At 43.7% G+C, this 26,048-nt stretch overlaps 1 protein-coding gene across 6 annotated transcripts in view; it reads left to right on the top strand.

Moving 5' to 3' along the window:
* satb2 (SATB homeobox 2) overlaps positions 1-26,048 on the top strand; it is a 141,198-nt gene that overhangs the window by 40,704 nt on the left and 74,446 nt on the right. For all 6 annotated transcript variants that reach the window (XM_067987802.1, XM_067987803.1, XM_067987801.1 and 3 more), the window contains exons 4-8: positions 6,942-7,068; positions 7,427-7,550; positions 13,649-13,751; positions 17,213-17,266; positions 18,977-19,443. In XM_067987802.1, the coding sequence (XP_067843903.1) occupies positions 6,942-7,068; positions 7,427-7,550; positions 13,649-13,751; positions 17,213-17,266; positions 18,977-19,443 (875 nt within the window). The remainder of the gene's footprint in view (positions 1-6,941; positions 7,069-7,426; positions 7,551-13,648; positions 13,752-17,212; positions 17,267-18,976; positions 19,444-26,048) is intronic.

Raw genomic sequence — 26,048 nt, 5'->3', positions numbered from 1 at the left:
CCTTCCTGAAACTACACCAACATAACAAAATATTCAATTAAAATTGTTTAATCACCATACCCTCAACCCACTTGCCATGGCATCCGGGACAGGGACAGAAGTGATAATGAGCCAGATTTGTCTTGTGAATGAATGCTCACTATCATTGGTTGAGATGATTGCAGGGGTACTTTGGATAAGATTTCAGTTCACAAATGAACTTGATGGGGCCGAAATTCCCCAGGGGTTCTGTTAATCTGCTGTTGTAACTCTGGCAGGAGACCACCAGAAACCCTTGAAAAATGGAGGAGAACTCTGTTACACTGGGTCTCCACCATATCTGGGAGTTTCCACTTCATCTTGTGAGGGGTGGATCCTCTGTCTGCCCTTTACAAGCAAACGTCATCAGGGGACAGAACCAGGGGTGGGGACTGCCGACACTGGGCTTCCCGTTCTTCTGGCTCAGTATCTGTGGCGGTTGGTACTCCCAGTGAGGTGAGGAGTACCAGCGTCCACGTAGGCAGATGTGGGCTCCACCAGTGAGGTCTAGTGCAGAGTTCCCTGGACCTCTGAAGCAGAGTGCTATTTTTTTTCTGAACTTTTAGTGATCGACCCACTTACACAGGGGGCAGGTGGGCATCAGAGATGCCTGCCTGCTCCTTGCTAATTAGCTGCTCTCCCAATGACCCCACAAACTCCGGTTGGCATGTAAGCCGCCTGATACCTGATCCTCTAGGGGTAAGGGGGAACCGTCCCCACTATTGACACCATCCACATTTATCACGGCAGCCACCTATGTCAGGCAAATGGCGCAAACCATTTGCCATTTCCACTGAAGTCAATTACAAAGGCATAGCTCATAACACATTAAGCTCACCGGCTATTTTGGGTGTACTTTGTCATGTTGCTTTCGTTTCTTGCCTGCCACTTTGGTCCTCTCCCATTCGGTTGGATAAAAGGTCGTTCCCATGAGCTTCCATGCAGTGTAATAACTCTATTAAAGTGGAACGTTAATGGTAGTCTTGGGCCTACAGTTACAATTGAAGTCAGGAGCGGGGAAGTTGCAGACGTAGACCTTCGTCCCAGTACTCTTGACAGCGGGCCCCTGAGCAAGTGATTGGCTGGAACTGTGGCAATTGCACATCCAGACGGGTCTCACTATTTTCCCAGCTGTCACAGTTAGACGACAGGTGTAGTCAGTCGCACAGCTGCTTCCTGCCTTCCCATTAGTTGTTATACCATCCACCGCCCATAGCTGGCAAATTGCTTGAACACCAATGTGCCTGCTCTAAGTGGTGGGGACTGTATATGGAATAACTGTAGATATGCAACTGTTTGATATTTACCTAGTGTGGAGGGTACGTGGCCTGGAGATGGTATGTGTCTGCCTGATACCTGGTTATCCAGTGTGGAGGGGTATGCGGCCTGACCTGCCAAGGACTTGAGTGCATACAGAGCAATGCAAAGACGAACAGGAGCAATTCACAGCCCTGTTCCGTGGCTTTATCGAGTCGTATTGCCCACACAAAGTGGTACGGGTAAGAATGATCAGCAATAGAAAACCAGATTATCTGGTCATTATCTCACTGCTGTTTATTGGCCCTTGCTGTGTGCAAATTGACTGCAACATTTCCGACATTACAACAGTGACTACACTTCAAAAGCACTTCATTATCCGTGAAGTGCTTTGGGATGTCCTGAGGTAGTGACAGCCTCCACATAAAAACAAGTTCTTTCTTTCTTTATTTCTTTCTATTAGATTTATGCACAGAGCACAAGAAGTCAATTAATGAAAGAGAAAATATACAGATAGAACATCCATGGGATACCAATAGGCTACTGGGCTGTTGTCCACACAATTGTCCCATAAGGGAACGCAACTGATTTACACACATTGAACATATTCAGTCAACAGAAACTGCTTTTAAAATGTCAATATGAGTGATCTAACACTGTGATTATCCAACTCTTCTGTTGAGGACCCCTGCAAATATTGACACACTCCCATAGACCCCTGCAAATATTGACACACTCCCAGGGACCCCTGCAAATATTGACAGACTCCCAGTGACCCCTGCAAATATTGACACACTCCCAGTGACCCCTGCAAACATTGACACACTGCCATAGACCCCTGCAAATATTGACACACTCCCAGGGACCCCTGCAAATATTGACACACTCCCAGGGACCCCTGCAAATATTGACACACTCCCAGTGACCCCTGCAAATATTGACACACTCCCAGTGACCCCTGCAAATATTGACACACTCCCAGGGACCCCTGCAAATATTGACACACTCCCAGTGACCCCTGCAAATATCGACACTCTCCCAGGGACCCCTGCAAATATTGACACACTCCCATAGACCCCTGCAAATATTGACACACTCCCAGGGACCCCTGCAAATATTGACACACTCCCAGGGACCCCTGCAAATATTGACACACTCCCATAGACCCCTGCAAATATTGACACACTCCCAGGGACCCCTGCAAATATTGACAGACTCCCAGTGACCCCTGCAAATATCGACACTCTCCCAGGGACCCCTGCAAATATTGACACACTCCCATAGACCCCTGCAAATATTGACACACTCCCAGGGACCCCTGCAAATATTGACAGACTCCCAGTGACCCCTGCAAATATTGACACACTCCCAGGGACCCCTGCAAATATTGACACACTCCCATAGACCCCTGCAAATATTGACACACTCCCAGGGACCCTGCAAATATTGACACACTCCCAGGGACCCCTGCAAATATTGACACACTCCCAGTGACCCCTGCAAATATTGACACACTCCCAGTGACCCCTGCAAATATTGACACACTCCCAGTGACCCCTGCAAATATTGACACACTCCCAGGGACCCTGCAAATAATGACACACTCCCAGTGACCCCTGCAAATATTGACACACTCCCGGGGACCCCTGCAAATATTGACACACTCCCAGGGACCCCTGCAAATATTGACACACTCCCAGTGACCCCTGCAAATATTGACACACTCCGAGGGACCCCTGCAAATATTGACACCCTCCCGGGGACCCTGCAAATATTGACACACTCCCGGGGATCCCTGCAAATATTGACACACTCCCAGGGACCCCTGCAAATATTGACACACTCCCGGGGACCCCTGCAAATATTGACACACTCCCAGTGACCCCTGCAAATATCGACACACTCCGAGGGACCCCTGCAAATATCGACACACTCCCAGTGACCCCTGCAAATATTGACACACGCCCAGTGACCCCTGCAAATATTGACACACTCCCAGGGACCCCTGCAAATATTGACACACTCCCAGGGACCCCTGCAAATATTGACACTCTCCCAGTGACCCCTGCAAATATTGACACACGCCTAGTGACCCCTGCAAATATTGACACACTCCCGGGGACCCCTGCAAATATTGACACACTCCCGGGGACCCCTGCAAATATTGACACACTCCCAGTGACCCCTGCAAATATTGACACACTCCCGGGGACCCCTGCAAATATTGACACACTCCCGGGGACCCCTGCAAATATTGACACACTCCCAGTGACCCCTGCAAATATTGACACACTCCCAGTGACCCCTGCAAATATTGACACACTCCCAGGGACCCCTGCAAATATTGACACACTCCCAGTGACCCCTGCAAATATTGACACACTCCCTGGGATCCCTGCAAATATTGACACACTCCCAGGGACCCCTGCAAATATTGACACACTCCCAGGGACCCCTGCAAATATTGACACACTCCCAGGGACCCCTGCAAATATTGACACACTCCCAGTGACCCCTGCAAATATCGACACACTCCGAGGGACCCCTGCAAATATCGACACACTCCCAGTGACCCCTGCAAATATTGACACTCTCCCAGGGACCCCTGCAAATATTGACACTCTCCCAGTGACCCCTGCAAATATCGACACACGCCCAGTGACCCCTGCAAATATTGACACACTCCCAGCGACCCCTGCAAATATCGACACACTCCGAGTGACCCCTGAAAATATTGACACGCTCCCGGGGACCCCCGCAAATATTGACACACTCCCAGTGACCCCTGCAAATATTGACACGCTCCCTGTGACCCCTGCAAATATCGACTCACTCCCAGTGACCCCTGCAAATATTGACAAGCTCCCAGTGACCCCTGCAAATATTGACACACTCCCGGGGATCCCTGCAAATATTGACATGCTCCCGGGGACCCCTGCAAATATCGACACGCTCCCAGGGACCCCTGCAAATATTGACCTACTCCCGGGGACCCCTGCAAATATTGACTCTCTCCCAGCGACCCCTGGAAATATCGACACACGCCCAGTGACCCCTGCAAATATCGACACACTCCAAGGGACCCCTGCAAATATCGACACACTCCCGGGGAGCCCTGCAAATATTGACACATTCCCAGTGACCCCTGCAAATATTGACACACTCTCAGTGACCCCTGCAAATATTGACACACTCCCAGTGACCCCTGCAAATATTGACACACTCCCAGGGACCCCTGCAAATATTGTCACACTCCCAGGGACCCCTGCAAATATTGACACTCTCCCAATGACCCCTGCAAATATTGACACTCTTCCAGGGACCCCTGCAAATATTGTCACACTCCCAGGGACCCCTGCAAATATTGTCACACTCCCAGGGACCCCTGCAAATATTGACACTCTCCCAGGGACCCCTGCAAATATTGACACACTCCCAGGGACCCCTGCAAATATTGACACACTCCCGGGGACCCCTGCAAATATTGACACTCTCCCAGTGACCCCTGCAAATATCGACACACTCCCAGTGACCCCTGCAAATATCGACACACTCCCAGGGACCCCTGCAAATATTGACACTCTTCCAGGGACCCCTGCAAATATTGACACACTCCCAGTGACCCCCGCAAATATTGACACACTCCCGGGGACCCCTGCAAATATTGACACACTCCCAGTGACCCCCGCAAATATTGACACACTCCCAGGGACCCCTGCAAATATTGACACACTCCCAGGGACCCCTGCAAATATTGACACTCTCCCAGTGACCCCTGCAAATATTGACACACTCCCAGTGACCCCTGCAAATATTGACACACTCCCAGTGACCCCTCCAAATATTGACACACTCCCAGTGACCCCTCCAAATATTGACACACTCCCGGGGACCCTGCAAATATTGACACACTCCCAATGAACCCTGCAAATATTGACACACTCCCAGGGACCCCTGCAAATATTGACACACTCCCAGTGACCCTGCAAATATTGACACACTCCCAGGAACCCTGCAAATATTGACACACTCCCAGGGACCTCTTGACCTAATCTTCAAAAGATGGTCCCAATTTTCCACAGAAAAGCAGCGCTATCATAGCAAAAAGTGATTTTATTAGTTTGCAACAACAGAAATAATGTACTAATAATTTAATAAATATTGAAAAATGAAGAGAAAATGTAGAACTCAGAAGTCTCGAGATATTGTGCTCAAGGCAAATGGTGGATGGACAGATGGACATCAATCTGATGACCTCATGGACTCCTTGATCCCACTCGTGGGCCCCTAGGTTCCCAGCTTGAGATTCTATGCTCTAATGGAACATTTACTGCTCACTGCACACGTGCCAACCGTTCATGTTTGATGCAGACAGTCGGCATTTTGGACTCAGGGCCCACTTGTCCATGGACAAAAATCTGCCTAGGTCCCAGCTTCTCCTTTGGTGCCATTTCCAGGTAAACCCCTCAGCAATAATCTGTGTTCCACTCCTCAGAGCCTTTTCCCGCTCCTACCCCCTATTGAGCTCGGGATTCAATGTTGTTGCACTTTGTGCGGGAACTTGTGTGATAGTTTTGTGAGTTGAAGAATTTCTGTCTACAGCGTATAGTGGCAATCAATCCTTTAGAGTAGCAGCTGGTAGGAACCAGGAGGACCAGGGGGAGGAGTGCCATGCATGAACTGGGGGTGGGAGAGAAGAAGAATCCCAGCAAGAATTGGGTGTAGGAGAAGAGTGCCAACTTGAGAGGGGGAAGAGTGCCAGAGTGAACTGGGTGGGAGAGGGGGAAGAAGTGTTAGCATCAGAGAGTACCAATATATATCCATGGTAACCTTAACTTCCCCACAGGGAAATCCTTGTAATTGTCACCACAACTTTCCACAACAGCCAACGATGGAGTGTTGGGCATACCTGCAGCCTAACTTATTACAAGCCCATACCCCATTTCGCTTTCAGTGTGACTATAAGGGTAACTTCTAACTTCAGCCGGGGTGTAAAAGGGGCAGTAAAGGACTGGCCGCCCGTTATACATCCAACCCTTTGACTTCAACAGAAAGGAAAATTGTGCGGGGATGTATAATGGGCGGCTGATCCAATTCCACCAGTTTTACGCCCCCATCAAAGTTGGAATTAATTCTCCGTATCTCATATGTTCAGGGTGGTTCTTGAGTTGTCAGCTTTTTTTTTGAAGCTGTTAGTCAGCTTTTGCTAGTTTTCCAGTTGGGCAAACTTGCCATTGTGACAAATGTATACTTGAAAATGTTTCCTAAATCTAAACTGGTTTTCTATTTCCACCTTCCTGTATTTTGGTGGCCCACCCACAGATACTCGTCACACAAACTATATGCAACACGGTAGGGAATGTGTACTTGAGGAAACCAGGCCTTAACTTTAACTTTAAAAAAGTATTCCCAGTAATTTACTGTTTAGAGTGTTCGATTAAGAGCAATATAATGAATGAAATAAACTGAAAAGGTTTTTTGGTGAGTTGCTTGGCAAAAATATTCACTTATCAGGTATGACTGAGGTAGAATTGATAAAACAAAGAATGTGCAGGATTTTGTGAGAGTTTCAGGAAGATGGTTTAAGTCTTGTCTTTAGTCGTTCACTTGTGCTGTCTCATACCTTCTGATGACCTTTTAAAGGATTTTGTTATGAATCAATGCAGGGATGATCAAGGTTGGGAAGTGGAGTCCTCTGCCCCTGAACTATCTCACCGAAGCACCAGACGCAACAGTAGCTGACATGTTACAAGATGTCCATCATGTCGTGACACTGAAAATCCAATTACAAAGGTGGGTGCTTCCCAAACATCTGTCATTTGACGCAGCCAATGGCACAGTGTGAATTTATTTTACAAAGATACAGAATCTGGGGGCTTAATTCATTTTCCTGGGCTTTTTGTACCCTCAAAATGAACCTGGCTCGGTGGGGGAGGTGGGGGGGAACTCGGGCCAATATAAAATGAGAGGGTTTAAATGACAAAATATTGAAACGACTTGGCAGCTTGTGCCTGCCCTGTTGTGCCTCAGGCTAGTTTTGTAAGCTGTAACAGACTGGACAAAATGTGTGCCCTGCATTCCGAGGCCAATAGCTTGGTGTGGGTGAGGACTCATTTCTTTTTAAAATCCTTTCTGATTTTGCGTTTCACAGTTGCGCAAAGTTTGAGGACCTTCCGGCGGAACAGTGGAATCACACCACCGTCAGGAACGCATTGAAGGAGCTGCTCAAAGAGATGAACCAGAGCACGCTGGCCAAAGAATGCCCTCTCTCTCAGGTTGGAATTCACCTTCAAACCTTCAATATACTTGTACAAAAGCAAAATACCGCGGCTGCTGGAAATCTGAAATCAAAAAGCACAAAATGCTGGAAACACTCAGCAGGTCAGGCAGCATCTGTGGAGAGAGAGAGTTAACGTTTCAGGCCGATGATCTTTCATCAGAACTGAATGATATTAGAAATGAACAGTTTTTAAGCAAATACAGAGCCAGGGAAAAGGGGGCAGGAAAAGGACATAAGATAGAGGGCAGGAGTGATTAAATGACAAAGGGGATGATGCTGCAAGGCGAAGGAGGTGATAATGGGACAATAAAGAAACAAAAGATGGGTCCAGAGGATTCAGAGGATGTAATATATCTGTAAAAGTGGCTGCTCCAATGTTATTTATCTAGTTTGCTTCTTATTTTGCCTGCTTCAGGTCCTATAACATCACTTTTGATTTTTTAATCAGCAAATGCTCAGCTCCAGGCACTAGGCAGTACTAGAATGTTATTACCAGGTGAAAAATGTGCTCACGGAATGGATTCTGAAGGGAGAAATAAATAGGAAATGTTGTTTATAAGTTTGTCCTAATATTTATATCCAAAAGCTCACTTGTACAGTTTTCTATTGTCAGAAAGACTGGTTTGACGGTGTCAATTCTTACTTTGAAATTCTGCAAATTAAGAAGTGAAATGGTCATCTCTTGATGTTACTCAATTTTTGTAATCGCTTTAGTGTTGAATATAGTTCTCAGCTTTGAAACTAAACTCGCTGCACCTGACCAAGTATTTAACTCGATGCCAGTGCACTATTCTAACCGAGACTGGGCCAGTTAAAGAATCGGCATCGCCATGGCAAAACTACCCTATACAGGTGCAGTAGCAGTTAACGAGGCATGTACTGCAGGTCGACAGCAAAGGCGTCACTGTTGGTGTTCTCGGGGTAAATAGCTGATGACATTAGGGCAAATTTTAATCATCAGCTCCTGGCGCGGAGCATCATCCGCTGGGAGCTCACCTCAGGAATTCAGGCACGCAAGTCAGCACGCCTGGCACCATTGTCCGATCCTGATATGAGCGCCTATTGTGCAAAACTCTGCCCTCAGAGCGCAAGTTTGCAATATGTTGCTTTACTCTCCCTCTCATGAAAATGCTGAGTTCTTCTCCAATACTTCACCCAAGTTGCCCATTCTTTGCCTGTGAGCCAAGACAGAGAAGCCTAGATTTTCTGGTTGACCCATTTTAAATGAACTCAGTTATTTTACTTGGGTTAAAATCGGCATTAATATAATGCCAATCGAAAAAACATAGGCCGAGTGTCACCAGGTTATTCAACCATGGGGGCATCAGGTCCAAAGCCAATCCTGCCCTCACGCATACACTTTCCAGCAGGATAGTCATTCCCCCGCCCCCCGCCCCCCGCCCTGCCTACTCCAGGCACGCTGAAGCCAAATGTAATGCCCACAGATGAAACAAATTTTAAGCTAGTAGGGCCTAAAATTCCTGAGTTGGTAAAAGCCGTAAGCCCAATTTCCGCCCAGAGGAGGGCCTGGAATATTGGCCATAACCCAGTTCTGCTGGGATTCTGCCCCGTTTAGACCAGCCCTTTAAATCCTGCTCATAGGGGCCATGGAACGATCTTCTGCATTCCTCCCTAAGTCAAGAGGGTGAGTCGGGGGAGTTCCCAGGTGTTATCGTGCAATTTCTCCCTTTATGCCCTTGGAAGACCGTACTGGAACTCACAACGATTGATGTCTGGCGTGAATTCTTTTGAGGCCTTCTGAAGGCCCCAAATTTTTACTAGAATAAGGTAATCGATACTGAAAGGGATCCGTTATCTTTTTTAGCGTCACAGTGGCCAGGGTAGCACCGTTGACATGCCCTTGTAGGTGTCCGCAGACCACCCCAGCTATATAAATGACCCCATCGCTGGAGCTACGATGGGCAGATGAGGGCTCTGCTCTCCCACAGCTATGCCGGCGGAGCAGAGCCCAGAAATTTCCAGACCTAGACATTTGGATTTTTTCGCTCCCCAAACAAAAGAAATGCCATTTTTTCATGAAGATAGTGCTCTTTAGATTACAGATGGCTTTTTTTCACCCATTGCAAAAAATCCAGCCAAATATCTGATTACAGCGAGACTGGGTAACGCAAAATATTAAATCAAAAGCAAAATACTGCAGATGCTGGAAATCTGAACTAGAAACAGAAAATGCTGTAAACACTCAACAGGTCAGGCAATATTTGTGAAGAGAGAAACACTTCAGGTCGATGACCTTTAACAACAGAAAATATTAAATTGGGTTCATCTTTTGCCATGTGGCAATATAGTAGGCAGCCTGCATTACTTCACTGCCAGTACCCTCTGTTAGTTGGGCACTAACAGTCGAGCATCATTGTGCCAACCTGGGCCTTTATCTTTGACTTCATAGAGCTGAAGTTCAGTGATAGAGGCTTCTAATGAACTTAACCTTGGTTCCAAGAAGCTGAGACTTGAGCACTCATCTATATGTTATGTGATACTGGCATAACTTTATATTCCTAATGCTGAATATACTAAAGCTCACTGGAGTGAACACACAGAACTATAACACACTTTAACTTCAACAAGAGTTAAGAGTAAGCTGAGAAACTGTAATTGCAGGTCAGAAACAGTACCTAATTATGCTTCATTAACTATTCCATTTGTTAAGCTGCACTTCGCATTTCGCAATATTGCTGTGGGGCTTCAGTGAAGTTTTTAGTTTCTTCTCCCTGTGCCTTGCTGACAGGATCGTATTGGTGAGAAGAGGCAACACTGTTCTAATTGAAGAAATAGTCTGGAAAGTGCATTTGAAGTTTGTAGATTCAATTTAAAAATTTTTGGTGCAAAAATGGCAGACAGTCCTTGTTTAATTGTGAAGCAATTTATAGGGAGAGAATTTATAAGAGGGAGATTTAAATCAATTTTTTAACCAAGAACCCCAATGGGCCAAAGTTCATAGTGCAGGACACACACTAACGCTGAAGAGAGTATGAGCAAAGACAAAATAAATCAATACGTAGTGATTAAATGATGCCAAAAGCCTGAAGATTTTGAGATGAAGGGAAGGCTGAGAGAGGTAAAGAGTTCTGCAATTTTGAAGTCCTAGAAAAGAATGTGTTAGAGTAGACGATGGTGCAATGAGTCTTGATTTCAACACGGTGGGGGTGCAGAGAGAAGGAAGAGCTTGTAGGAATGGTGTACTTGGAGCTTAGAAAGAACAAGCGAAGTTCAGAGGACCATGGTAATATGAATAAAACAAAGAGAGAGATAAGAATGGTCGTGACAGAGAAAGCAAGGTTGGAATCAGTCACAGAGAGGATGCTGCATCTTCACAGCAGTGAACATTGCTTCTCCCTCCCACTAGTTTGTGCAGGATCTTTTACTCAAGGCGTATAAGATCATTTACTGTCGCTGTAGTCTGTCTGTCTACACTTCCCTTCTCTTATTAGTGTGAACAAGTATCTTGGATAATCTTACTGTTATACACTTTCTAGAACATTCTTTGCTGACTCTGAGGTGGTGTGGTAAATTCTATCTGCCCACTTCCCCCCTTTTGAGGACAGGAGGGTGCAATTAAGCCACATTTCAGCTTCTATTTTTATGAGTAGTAACTGCTAAATCAAGCATGGCATTACCCATGACTGTAATTTGTGTGTCTACAATTTTACAACTGAACATGCAATAAAATATGAAGAATATGAAGAATCAATCACACAGAAAACTTTCTCTCTGAAATTACAGACAACTACTGCTAATCAGATGAGTGGTCTGTAATACGTTTTATTTTTATCCATTTAAAAGGATTTGAGCCTTTGCTTCACCATGCTTGTAGTGGTTAGAAAGGGCAGAATGCATTTATATTTATTCATGTTTCCTTCTTCCCTCACTAATTTTCTCCCCTTCCCTCTTCTCCTGAAGGCACTGCCACTGGGATACAATTCCAAGTGGCCAGTAATAATGCATGAGCCTGAACAGTGAGTTTGGGCAGACTACTTGATCACTGGGGAGGGATCTAGAACTAGGGGGCATAGTCTCAGGATAAGGGGTCGGCCACTTAGATGAGGAGGAATTTCTTCACTCAGAGGGTTGTGAATCTTTGAATTCTTTACCCGAGAGGCCTGTGGATGCTCAGTCGTTGAGTATATTCAAGGCTGAGATCAATAGATTTTTAGACTTTAGGGGAATCAAGGGATATGTGGACCATGTGAGAAAGTGGAGTTGAGGTCGAAAATCAGCCATGATCTTATTGAATGGCGGAGCAGGCTCGAGGGGCTGTATGGCCTGCTCCTGCTCCTATTTCTTATGTCCTTATGAGACCCGACCGTGATCCTGACCTCACCTGATGTCTAAATATCTGTCCTTCAATAGCAGTCAGGAGTGGGAACTCTTGACTGATTCTCCGCTCTGTATCCCAGAGTTGCGTAGGCCAATTGTAACTACCATCACCCTGGCTGAGATCAGCCAACTTAGCACAGACTGGGGAGCAAACCCGGGGTGTTACTGGCCGGCTACCAGTTGAACAGTTGACGGCGTTAGCATTTATTGTGAAAGCATAGAACTGCCATCTGGTCACCTACACAATGCACACATCATCACCCACAAAACATATCTAAATGGATACACAACCACAGGCACACTTGCTGATAGATGCAGATATACAGACAGACAAGCGTGCATACGTGTGCATACACACACAAACAAACATAGACACAAACACAGATATGGCACAGACACAAATTACACACATAAAAACACAGACACAAACACACATGACACGAAACACATACACACACACGCAGACACACACACATACACGCAGTACCAGATCATTTAGTAAAGAATCTGTAATTTCATGGTCAACATTGTTATTTTATCCTATTTGCTGTTGATTTTGAAAGGCGATCCTTAAATTTGTTTTCCTCACACACACAGGAACATTTTTTGAATTAAAACACTGCCAAATTGTGCCAATTCTAACTAACTTGTTGAACTTCTCCAGATCCTGTCTGTAGTATCAAGCTGTTGGCAGTTTGTTTGGAAGATTTATAATGAGTATGAGCTGTGATACGAAAATTATTCAGGAGTTTCAGTAGCAAGGTCACTCACTGCTACACTCAGACCATTAGGGAACCAGCGTTACAAACAAAACACCTTGTAAGAAAAACATCACCACTTGTCTGAACTACTCTCACTTAATCTATGAATGCCACAACTACTTCAATAATTGCCTGTAACTAACAGTCTCTACACTAATAACATATGGAGCCTCTTTTCCTTTCCATCTTCATTTTAATAGGGGCTGGAGTTGAAAGCTGCCTGTCTCCAAGTCATGATGTCATGGTTGATTGCATACGCATAGGCATTGCTTGATGGTTGGCTGAAGGATGGGCTCCTAATTCACTTCTTTTCCTAAGGCTACACGGGTTAAAACACTTATTGAATTTTAATTTTGTGCGTACTGGGGGAAGGGGAGAAGAGGAACCCACACAGCATACGTTTATGGTTGATTGACATCACGGGGGAAGATTTCCTCTGTGCCCTATGTGTAACAAAGTAGTAAGCTCATTAGTAAAGAGCAGGTTTATGATTTTATCGCGCTAACAAAGAGATCATCCCCCATGATAGCACAAACAACAATCATCGCCTTTTCAGAGAGTTCTGCAAACATTTTGCCAAAACCTGTCAAGGAGAAACTACACATGGTGTTTTAACATGTGCCTTAAGTATCATTTGTTAAGAATAGCTTTTGAAATGAATTGTAAGGAAAAATATAAGGGAATCCTGGTATCAATACTGCAATTAACCATAACTTGGTGGGAGCTGGTACCCAAGACATAAGGGAAATTCACACTCAGGATTTTTTTTTTGGTTTGTGTGTGGGTTTATCTTCAGCCCTTTCCCAAATAAATTTTAACAATTAGGATATTGATCTCTTCCCGCCGGCTGTTGAGATTTTGACTTGTCATTACAAATCCCGAGTGCTCAGGTGGTATTTGAGTCCCTTTGTGCTCCTCGCTCATCTACATTTATTGATTTATTTTTGGGCTCTTTCTAATTTGCGATTCGCTCTCTTTTCACTTTCCGCACCAGAGCATGATTTCCTCCATCGTGAACAGCACTTACTACGCCAATGTGTCATCCGCTAAGTGCCAGGAGTTCGGAAGGTGGTACAAAAAATACAAAAAGATTAAAGGTAATTAGATCCGATGGAGCGGCAGTTATCTCTTGTGTTCAGTAAGAATGGCATTGTACATAGAAACATGCTGCCTGCTCGTTCTGTGGTACGAGTAGGATGTGATGGGTTGCTTTAAAAGTCGGATTTGCATTGGTCTCATACACGAGCGTTGACGACATTTTTCTGCATTTATTTATATCTCCATGTGAGTCACATCGACAACTGAAACAGCTCCTTTTTAACCCACATGCTCTCCTGGGGATGCCAGTTCAGTTCAATATTTAAACAATAAGAGACTCACGTGGGTAAGTACTGTCCAATTAAAGACTGGGGCCATGATTGACAGACCAGACCTTTGCTCTTATCCATCAATCGTGTAGCCTCTCCAGAATTAGGCAAGACCTGTGGCTTGATGCTGCTGTTATTGCTGTTCAATTACATTGTAAATACTTTTAATTAAGACTTGCAGTTCTTTTTATTAATCTTTTTGCTGTTTACAGCCGCACCCCCACTCCCCCCCTCACCCCCGAACACACACACATCAATATGACATCAAGGCATCCCCATCCAAACTCAAATATTCCCATTAGGAACATAGGAACAGGAGTAGGCCATTTAGCCCCTCGAGCCTGTTCCGCCATTTATTGAGATCATGACTGATCTGTGACCTAAATCCAAATACCTGCCTTAGTCCCATATCCCTTAATACATTTGGTTAACAAAAATCTATCAGTCTCAGATTTAAAATTAACAATTGAGTTAGCATCTACTGCCGTTTGTGGAAGAGAGTTCCAAACTTCTACCACCCTTTGCGTGTAGAAGTGCTTCCTAACTTCACTCCTGAAAGTCCTGGATCTAATTGTTAGACTATGCTCCCGAATCCTTGACTCCCCAACCAGCGGAAATAGTTTCTATCTACCCTATCAGTTCCCCTTAATATGTTGAAATCTTCAGGGAATACAACCCTAGTTTGTGTAATCTTTCCTCGTAATTTAACCCTTGGAGTCCAGGTATCATTCTAGTAAATCTGTGCTGAACTCCCTCCCAGGGCCAATATATCCTTCCTAAGCTGCGGTGCCCAGAACTGAACACAGTACTTCAGGTGTGGTTTAACCAGGACTTTGGATATCAAGAATACAGTGGCATTGACAATCAAAGACACATTGGAACTAATCAGAATTGTTTTGGTCCATGAAGTCTGTTCTGTGGTGTAACACGATTCTTGTGGTTTTAATTACATCATTACCTGCGGGAGTGAAACTTGGGAGTTTCACCATAATCCCGAGATTGTCTTATACCATTGAACATTCTTGATATACATCCCTTTTGTGGTATAATTGTACACAAGATGACATGTATACTTCATATATTCCACAACAGCCGTACTCTTCATTCTGAGGGCCTGCCTGTCACATCTGGTGTGGTTTAGAAAAAGGTTAATAACGCAAATTTTTATAGGACCGAGCAACCACCAATCAAAATGGCGAGGCCAAAAGAGTTTCCTGTAGGCAATTTACTAAACCCTAATTTTGTTAGTGGCAATGACAGAAAACCAACCAATCGCAGCACTCCATAAGAATAGGCCATTCGCACTTCTCAATTAGCTAAGTTGCCACTTGACCAGTATGACTGACGGAAGATTCAATAATCCAAGTGCGGAGTGTGCAATACTTGTACATAAGGGCTCCGTAAAAGTGGAGACATTTCCAATATATCCACATATGTCTGCTCGTCCCAAACAGTAAGTCCAGGTCTTCAATATATTCAGCATCAAGTTTGGTTTAAATTTGAGTTATCTTATCATTATATGAAAAGGTACATTATTGTCAGGATCATCAGAAACCCACAGGAGTGAATCACCTTTCAGAAAATGCCAACTTATCAAGCCCTTGCTTCTTTCAAAGTCAAAACCTAGTGAAAATTGGATATTTTATGGCTGAGATACTAAACCCCAATATTTTTCATAGTTGCTGCAGCTCTGAACATCCTCAATTTGTGCAGAACACATTATTTGGCCACAAAGATCAATGAGAAGTGAGGGTGAATATGCTCAGCAGACTACAAATAGACCCAATGTTATGCAGTTTGCCTGCCTCTCGGCTCCACTCTGGCGGATTGGTTTATTGCAGACCACAATGTGACAAAGCCAAGTCCTGCAAAGTGATTTCTTTTTGGACCAATGCAATGAGGAAAACTCACTTGCAGTAAAACTAGTGCTTTTCCTTTGATCCCCGGCATCTCAGCAGCTCCAAGAATTTCCTCAGGTTTTGGGATCAAATCTCCCAAGGATTTTGACTCCAATTTCCATAGATTTCTAATGGCCTTGACTATTGCTACTACATTCTTCCAACAGCCAAATGCATACCACAGCCTCTCCAAATGACACCCGTCTGACTCATTGTAATGGGTTAAATGCTGACTACAGTCGAATTAGGAGTTATCACTGCCTCCCTTCATATCAGAGCCATAAAGTTGAAGTGAATATTCCTTGTTGCATGTGTTTGATTCCTGTTCAGTGAATAAGTTGCTTGCCTCACAATTCCTCCTGCTTTCTAGGGTTAAAAAGGTGTGTGTGTCTGTGTGTGTGTGTCTGTGTGTGTGTGTCTGTGTGTGTGTGTCTGTGTGTGTGAAGCTTTGACACAATAATATCTACAAGCAGCATGCCAAGTTGGTTAAAGATTAATGTATCGCTTTCAATATTACATTTCTTTTATGATTTGAGGTAAAAATGGCATAAAACAGATTAAACCTATAATCTGAAGGGAAGTTACATTGCACAAACCCTCACATTTACAAATTTGTGATTACCAGGAATTAATACAATAACCAAAGTTAGGAGGAAAAAAAAAACTAATTTTGAACCAAAAGTATGCCACAAAGATGAATAATATAACTTCTCTAATTTTTAGTGTGAGCTGATTCCTACATACTAAGATTTAACTTGAAAAACTATTGTCATTTATTGCAGAAATGTATTAAAAATAAGTCATGTAAATAATTTATATCAAGTTTACAGCTCCTGTGAATTCCTAAAACTACTTTGAAATATTTTTTTGCCAGATTTTTTTATTAATTTTTTATTTGGTTTACATTAGTTCCTTCACAGAGATAAACGTTATTTCTTTTTTTTTCCTTTTCATTAAATATTAAAATCGCTTTGTTTGCTTTGGCCTCAAATAATAAGTATTAATAATAACTAATATCATGAAATATTTATGTAAAGTAAGCTGGAGGTGTAGTCGAGTACAAACCTAATGCATCGACCTCCTCCCTCTCCAGATCTTTAGGAATATATTGTTATTAAAACAGTGTCAGCTTTTGGTAAATGGATAAGATTTTTGGAATCCTGCCTTTTCAATGTTAAGTGGATTGTAAGACTTGAACTATGACTTCTACACCTACCACAGAGGCAGGAATGTTCTTATTTATTTATTTATTGAATTTGTAGTATTTATCGTCTCTCTCTTTCACTCTCCCAGAATCAGCACAAGACTGGGTTCCCTCAGTGTTTCAATCAAACAGACTATTCAAAGGTATACTATTACCTCCCCCAACCCACCCTCCCCCTACCAGCACCCAGTTGTACTCTGTAGAAAATTCAGCTTTTGGAATTGTTTTTCTATGTTATGTTTTAAAGATATAACATATAGGGTGTGGTCAATTACAACACTACATTTGTCTATTAATTATTTTACTGTGGCTGCAGCTGACTATGCTCTGCATCACTTATTACGAATGGCAAAAGGGCACTAACCCATGACTTGGGCCGTGCTGTGGTGATAGCACTAACTCCCGGTCTGGGCTGGAGTTCAGAACACGCTCTTCTTTTATAACTTCCCCTGCAAGATTGTGCTCTGATTTCTTAACAGTGCTTAACACGCAAATTTTTCCCCTAATTTTTCGTGAACACGTTTTTTCTTTAAGATGGGAGCGAAACTCAGAAAAGCAATACAAAAAGAAAGAAGTCCATAATTGCTTTCTATGGGTCTTGACCCTCTGGTTGGTCATGTACTTTTAAAAAAATCAAATTCAACATGCAAAAAGGACATACTTCGCCCTTGGTTTGTACAGAAACGACCTTAGTATTGGCATCAATGCTTACAATCTGTACTGAGTCCCCACTAATTCCTGAAAAAAAAATTAGAGGAAAAAAATGAGCACACAGAACAAGTAGTCAACATTAAAAGTATCTCAGTGTCAGTTCGGATGCCAGTGGATATTCGTTTGAGGTGCAGAAGCTCCAGAACGGTATTTTGCTGAGAAAGGCAGTAAGGAGTAGGAAATGAAGGAACAACAATGGTGTAATTTGGAGGCGAAGGTTCAGCTGTATTGCCTGGGTAATGTAGGGAGCATTGCTTTGCCTCTGGCCCATCTTGTCAGTGGGCATTGAGTGGAAAATTGTTCTGTTCCCCATCCTTCAACTTGATAAGCACATAGGCCTCACAAAATAAACACCTTAAAGTATCTGTAATTATTCCCCACGACCAGCCCATTGTAAACTAACAGTTTAATACTCGTTAGACTTGCCCCCTAAGGTTTTATGCCAGTGCTGTTTTGTAACTGGCAGCAAGGATTTGGGTGAGAGCTGTGCCAGTTGACCCATCGATAATATTCCTTTCTCTGTGCATTTAGTAAATAACAACGTCAGTGTCATCTAAATACATAGCCAGTTAATAGCTCACATGCTCCATGAACCTTGCCACCTTTAGAAAATACACCAGGAGCCATTGTTGCAAATGAATGTCCATAGTGTCCTATCAATGTCCCCTCACAGACAAGAAACATGCATTTTAAAAGGGAAAGCATGCAGTTCCATCAACACTGCCTCCCATGTGCAATCTGTAAGAAGAGAAATGTTCATCCCATGATCTAATAGAGGAACATGGGCCTCTGGCAGATGAACGCAAACAACTTCAAGTGTTTTAAGGCTGTAGGGCATCAGGTGACCTGTTATATTTGGCCGATTTAAATATAATAGGAGTCATGCTGCCAGCGTGTAAAAATGAACACGCTGTGTAATGCTTTCATTTCTGAAATGTATCCATGTGTACAGCAATAAACTTGTTTTGGACTCTCTCTTTAACGCAGCAGATTATTTACTATTACCTTACAGGTAAAGTGAATTAGAGCAATAGAATTTTTCTGAAATAGTTTAGGCTTGTACTGAATTCATATTTTTTTGTGTTATGTTGATAATAATTACTAAATGTGCTTCATCTGCATTTTTAATTTTTTTATTTTAGTTGAAAGAGAAAATCTGGCTGAGTACTGTGTCCTAGGACAACGGCCATCCCACCTGACGAACATCAATCAACTGGCAAACTTAGCAAAGAGCAGCGAGCAGTCTCCTCACGGCCAACTCCACCACAGCCCTCCCATCAGAAGCCAAGTGCCAGCGCTGCAACCAATCATGAGTCCCAGTCTGCTGTCGCCACAGCTGAGCCCTCAGCTGGTGAGGCAGCAGCTCGCCATGGCCCACCTGATCAACCAGCAGATTGCTGTCAGCAGGCTGCTGGCACACCAGCATCCCCAGTCCATAAACCAGCAGTTCCTCAATCACCCGCCCATCCCCAGGCCCGTGAAGCCTACGGAGCCTTCCAGTTCATCCGTGGAGGTCGCTCCGGAAATCTACCAGCAAGTCCGGGACGAGCTAAAGAGAGCCAGCGTATCGCAAGCTGTGTTTGCACGAGTTGCCTTCAACCGTACACAGGTGCTTATTTCTTCTTTGCTTTTGTCGGAGAAATAAAACTGAAAAAAAAGGTTATAAATATGGGGACAACTACAATGTCTTCTGAGTTAAATAGCCTTGGTAAGGCAGGATAAACTCACTCGGTAAAAGTTACATAAACATTTTTCCTGGTATTGTTGGGGGTACATTATTAAAAAGAAAAGAAACTTATAAGGAGCATTGAACTTTATTTTTAACAATGCCCCCCAAAAAATGCTACAGCATGAGCATCACATCAGTATGTTGGAATTGTTCAATTTTCACAGATGCAAATGTCATACAGTATGTTGAAAGTTCATGATGTTGGAATACATGGGGAATGGAAGGGATGGAACTGGAGGGACATTTCCATCTCCATTCCAATTCAATAATACCACAATCATAAGGAGGAAGAGGGGATCTGGCAGGAGGTTCCCTCCATCCACACAAAAATAAAATCTGCCTCTCTGGAGATCACCAAGTTATTCTTTCCAATAAACCAGCAAGTATATTAAAAGCACATTAACACTAAACGAGTGCAGCCAACAGACAGAGGCCAATCCTTCTCCGTCATCTGCATTTCATAGTGGCTTCCTTATCCCAGTGGCATCACAGGCCCACGGAAGTATGGATCTGTGATTCTGTCAATGGGATATGATTGTGGTCTCCTGTCTCTTATGGTCTTATGCTCTTATGGTCTTGTGGGATAAGGGAGCTGGTCCAAGTTATGTAAGCACGGAGGGCTGGTCCCACGTGTTTATTGTCAGTAAGGCTCAGTGTAAAAGTAGAGCCCGGTGCCTATAAAGACCAGCTTCTCGGGCCAAATGTAAATGTAGGGAGAGCGACACATGGGTGTCGCCTTCTTGAAATAGGATTTAGTTCAAGCATAAAGATAAATAGGCTTTAAAAGAGTCTCTTCACCAATTCCTGTCCCTCACCTCCCTTAGGCAATATCATTAAGAATGGGTTTCAGCTATTTTAAGAGACATGTTGCTAATTATGGAGCTTTGCAATGGCAAATAATAGCAGAATTCACTGCATCCCAATGCTCCAAATACAAGGCCCTTTACCACCCTACAATTTGAGACCTATTTGTCAGTCAAAAAATGGCCCCTAGTTCAGTGCATATATTTTGAGAATTGCTCCCATTGTCTCACATTTCAGTAATGTTGTTATTTCATGTTGCCTTTTGTGTAACAGTAACTGAAAATTCCTATCAGTAATTCTGTTTACTTATGGGCCTAATATCTAAATCAGCTCTAAGATGGAGATTGTGCAGTGATTGCCTGTGAATTGATGACATGGCAAATAGCCTGTTCGGAACGATGGTTCTTGCTGAAATAATCTGTCCGTCTTTTCACATTATCAGAAAAACAAATACCTAAGGCTAATGTACAGCTCTGTATAAATGCATGTTTAGAAGGATAGTTAGTGTTTTTCAATAGGTCTCCCCTAACTGATGGGACCGTCTGTAGATAGTGGGCATGGAAGGTCCTACCTAACCAAACCCACATTCTAGTCCATGTTATCAACTAAGATTTGCAGTTAATTATACAAAGAAACATTTGCATTATAACGTTACCAGTTGTCTATTTGCGAGCTACCTTCTAATTTACTTTCTAATTACATCTTTTTCCTAATCATTTGATTCCAGTAAATGTAGGTCCTAAGCTACTCCTAGTTTCCTTTATTAAGTGCTTTTTGTTTAAAAAGGGAGTCTCATCATCAGTACATTATAAAATAACAACATTCAAAGAGATATGAGTTAACTTTAACATCCGTTTGATTGATGTTTACTTTTCTTCATTTTCTTTTAAATAATTTTTGTTTAAATAATGAGTATTAGTTATATCTAAGGAGACCTGACCTGAAGGAATGAGTGAGCTGGTGTTGTGAGGGAAATTAATTAAATTGCTCAATCAGAATGATCCAGTCGTTGAAGAATGCAGTAACTGCACTTGTGGACTTCACGCTCATTAGCCCCTCCAAGCTAGGCCCCTGATTATATCACCAATATTTATCATGTAGATAAAAATAAATCCAAAATAATCAATAGATATAAAAGCAGGAAGATAAAGTTAATCACAAAGGGATTTGATGAGTTGAGGTGGCAACATAGACGAACTTCTACCGTAACATCTTTAAATCGTTTGTTTTAATTTAAAAATTCAGGCGAGTACTCATTACAGGGTTTCATTCAGGAGGCTTCATTTAAGCAACATTTTTAAATGTTGATACAATGTTAGTGCGAAGATAACACTAACTCATTACGAAGGGGACTGCATCCATTCCTTACTAAATGTAGAGCAGAAACTCCCTACTGAGGGGATAGCAGTAACTCCTTATTGAGGGGACAGAACCAATTCCTTACTTGAAGGATAGCATCAGAAGTTAGCCTGGGTCAGAACTGCCTGGAACACTACTGTGATTCTTGTCCCATTGGCTACTTATAATACTAGATCTTGATCTTCCAATGAGGTTTCAAAATATGGCCTTATTCATTCGCCATTGAGTATTGCAAGATTAGGATAAGACTTTTGCATGCCTGATTCCGCCTTGGTTATTCAGATATACTGGCACATGTTCCGTGACTAGTGATTTCCTGATAAAAGTGCAGGTAAGTTTGTCTTTTTTTTATTCGTTCATGGGATGTGGGCGTCCCTGTTGAGGCCGGCACTTATTGCCCATCCCTAATTGCCCTTGAGAAGGTGGTGGTGAGCCGCCTTCTTGGACCGCTGCAGTCCATCTGGTGTAGGTTCTCCCACAGTGCTGTTAGGAAGGGAGTTCCAGGATTTTGACCCAGCGACGATGAAGGAACGGTGATATATTTCCAAGTCGGGATGGTGTGTGGATTGGAGGGGAACGTGCAGGTGGTGTTGTTCCCATTTACCTGCTGCTCTTGTCCTTCTAGGTGGTAGAGGTCGCGGGTTTGGGAGGTGCTGTCGATGAAGCCTTGGCGAGTTGCTGCAGTGCATCCTGTGGATGGTACACACTGCAGCCACTGTGCGCCGGTGGTGAAGGGAGTGAATGCTTAGGGTGGTGGATGGGATGCCAATCAAGCGGGCTGTGTTGTCCTGGATGGTGTCGAGCTTCTTGAGTGTTGGGCACTCATCCAGGCAAGTGGAGAGTATTCCATCACACTCCTGACTTGTGCCTTGTAGATGGTGGAAAGGCTTTGGGGAGTCAGGAGGTGAGTCACTCGCCGCAGAATACCCGGCCTTTGACCTGCTCTTGTAGCCACAGTATTTATGATGCTGGTCCAGTTAAGTTTCCAGTCAATGGTGACCCCCAGGATGTTGATGGTGGGGGATTTGGTTCGTGCGAGTCTCAGCTTTTTCTTTTGTTGCTGAACCCTACCTCCCATCTTTTTGCTACAGGCAAATCCTCCTGTCTTCATGCTTCTGGAGGTGGATGCCTTGTTTTTGCTCCCACCAGACTGGTTGCTCCCCATCTCATTTTTTTGCTGCTCCCACTGGCCTTGTTGCTGTCCCTGCCCACTTTGCTCCTGGTCTTGTTACCATTGAACCCACCCTCTTGCCACTGGTTTCAGATCTGGCTCCAGAATAAAATTAAATAAAACTTGCCAGGGGTCCTGGCTTTAGATTGAGAGTAGGTCTTAGGGTTAGGGTTGGATATAGTTTTAGGTTTTGGGTTTGGGTTAGAGTTGGGCTTAGCTGTAGGTTTGGGTATAGGACTGGATTGGGCTTAGATTTAGAGTTGGGAATAGAGTTAGACTTCAGGTTACGTTTTAGAGCAGAGGTTAGGGTTGGGATTAGGGTTTGGGTGAATTTATTTCAGGGACGACTTTATTTTGTCAAAGAGAATTGTTTATTTTATGTGGGAAGCTCTGTAGCAGATCAACGGGGTGGGGGGTGGGTGGTGGTGGTGTGATATGGACACATTACTGGGGCCAATATAAATCATACATTAATGGGAGGATTTTTAGATTTGCACAAGTGTTTTTGAGGGGATAGCACCAGCTTCTCACTGAGAGGATGGTACCAACTCTTTAATGAGGGACACTCCACTTGCCTGAATGAGTGCAACTCCAACAACACTCAAGAAGCTTGACACCATCCAGGACAAAGCAGCCCGCTTGATTGGCACCCCACCCACCACCCTAAACATTCACTCCCTTCACCACTGGCTCACTGTGGCTGCAGTGTGTATCATCCACAGGATGCACTGCAGCAACTCGCCAAGGCTTCTTCGACAGCACCTCCCAAACCCGCGACCTCTACCACCTAGAAGGACAAAAGCAGCAGGTACATGGGAACAACACCACCTGCACGTTCCCCTCCAAGTCACACACCATCCCGACTTGGAAATATATCGGCGTTCATCGTCGCTGGGTCAAAATCCTGGAACTCCCTTCCTAACAGCACAGTGGGAGAACCTTCACCACACGGACTGCAGCAGTTCAAGAAGGCGGCTCACCACCACCTTCTCAAGGGCAATTAGGGATGGGCAATAAATGCTGGCCTCGCCAGCGACGCCCACATCCCATGAACGAATTTAAAAAAAAACATACCCAACTGCCCACTGAGGGAATAGTACCAACTCCTTACTGAGGAGCCAGCACCAACTCTTTATTGAAGGGATAGTGCCAACATTTTATTGAGGCAGCAGCATCAACTCTCTACTGAGAGCACAGCACCAACTCTTCACTGGGGAGTTAGCATGAACTTCCCACTAAGGGGACAGCACCAAATCTTTATTGTGAGAATACCTTTAATGTTTTACTGAGAGAATAACACCAAATTTCCACTAAGGGGACAGTACAGCTGTCTAATGATGGGAGATCACCATTTCCCCACTAAGAGATACCACCAATTCAGCACTGAAGGATACCACCAGCCCTCCATTAAGTGGATAAACCAACCTTTCTACTGAGGGATAGCACTTAAGTGCTTACTATAGGGGTAGTGTGAGCTCCTTACTGAGATGATGCCACCAATTCTGTCTTCATTAAGAATGGGGTGGGGGGGGGGGGGGGAGAGGGGGAGATGCAAGGGCTAAGTTAGCGAAAAAAACTTAAATATACAGATAGCTATATTTAAATATTATTTTTAATTATAATGGATTTTTTCCTGTTATTTACACACAAATAGACACATAGACACATAGATGTATAGCAGTATTACTGCTGAGATATAATTGAATTTTCAGTCATAAGAACAAAAGAACATAAGAAATAGGAGCAGGAGTAGGCCAATCGGCCCCTCAAGCCTGCTCCGCCATTCAATAAGATCATGGCTGATCTGATCCTAACCTCAAATCTAAATTCATGTCCAATTTCCTGCCCGCTCCCCGTAACCCCTAATTCCCTTTACTTCTAGGAAACTGTCGATTTCTGTTTTAAATTTATTTAATGATGTAGCTTCCACAGCTTCCTGGGGCAGCAAATTCCACAGACCTACTACCCTCTGAGTGAAGAAGTTTCTCCTCATCTCAGTTTTGAAAGAGCAGCCCCTTATTCTAAGATTATGCCCCCTAGTTCTAGTTTCACCCATCCTTGGGAACATCCTCACCGCATCCACCCGATCAAGCCCCTTCACAATCTTATATGTTTCAATAAGATCGCCTCTCATTCTTCTGAACTCCAATGAGTAGAGTCCCAATCTACTCAACCTCTCCTCATATGTCCGCCCCCTGCCACACTAAAACCCAGATTTGGGATTTGAAACTTGTTGGCATGCTGGTACTTTGAGTTTCTCTTTCTTCAGGTAAAAGTTTATGAAAACAAAAAAAAATTCCAGTTTTTCACAAAACTGCAATTGAGGAAATTAGAGAAACTAAGTACCAGCATCAGCAAATATGAAATCTCAATTCTGGGTTATAGTGTTTACTGAACTTGCACACGATGTACCACTGGATTATTTTCGATTTATACATGTTTTAAATTAATGTACTAAAATGTCCCATTTAGATATTATATTACCACCCTCCCCCCCCCCCCCCACTCCCTCCCCCAACACCCCCTACCCATGTTATCTTCCTGATTCAACTGAATGCTACTGTCTTTTCCTGGATAGCAATTCTGTGTCAAGGCTTCCCACTTCCCTCCCTAATGGGTTGGCGGCAGAGTTTGTTTTCTTTGCGCTCCTCTGACACTTCCATTCCTGGATAGCAGGAGGGGTCAAACATCAGCAAGGGGCACAAGCAGGTCGTCTGGAGGCTGGCAGTACAAGATTCTAAGTGAAGCGTAAGACAAAGATTCCCAACAGCAAACAGCTGCTCAAGAATGAGAGAGCACATCTCGTACGACACAGATGTTCATCCGTAACCTCTGTATCGAGTGAAACAATTGTATCAACACCAGGTCGCCAACCACATAACACAGAGACTGTAACAGTTAACTTGTTTCTACGGCGGCAACTGATTAAATCCTTAAATACACGGAGGCTTTACATATATAATACATATATAATAATTTCATTTTGGAGTGGCAGTTGGTTGACAGAGGAACTGTTGGAATTTGCAGTGTATTGTGGAGGCCAGACTTTCACACTGATGTAAACTGCAAGGCAGCACTGAGCCATGCACCTGGCTTTTTTAAAACTAAATTGCACCTCATTAAATTACAATTAAATGGAATCATAAAAAGT

The sequence above is a fragment of the Heptranchias perlo genome, chromosome 7 (assembly GCF_035084215.1).
Source record: "Heptranchias perlo isolate sHepPer1 chromosome 7, sHepPer1.hap1, whole genome shotgun sequence".
NCBI lineage: Eukaryota > Metazoa > Chordata > Chondrichthyes > Hexanchiformes > Hexanchidae > Heptranchias > Heptranchias perlo.
Note: the sequence above shows the minus strand (reverse complement) of the source record. Positions and strands in the feature narration are given on the sequence as shown.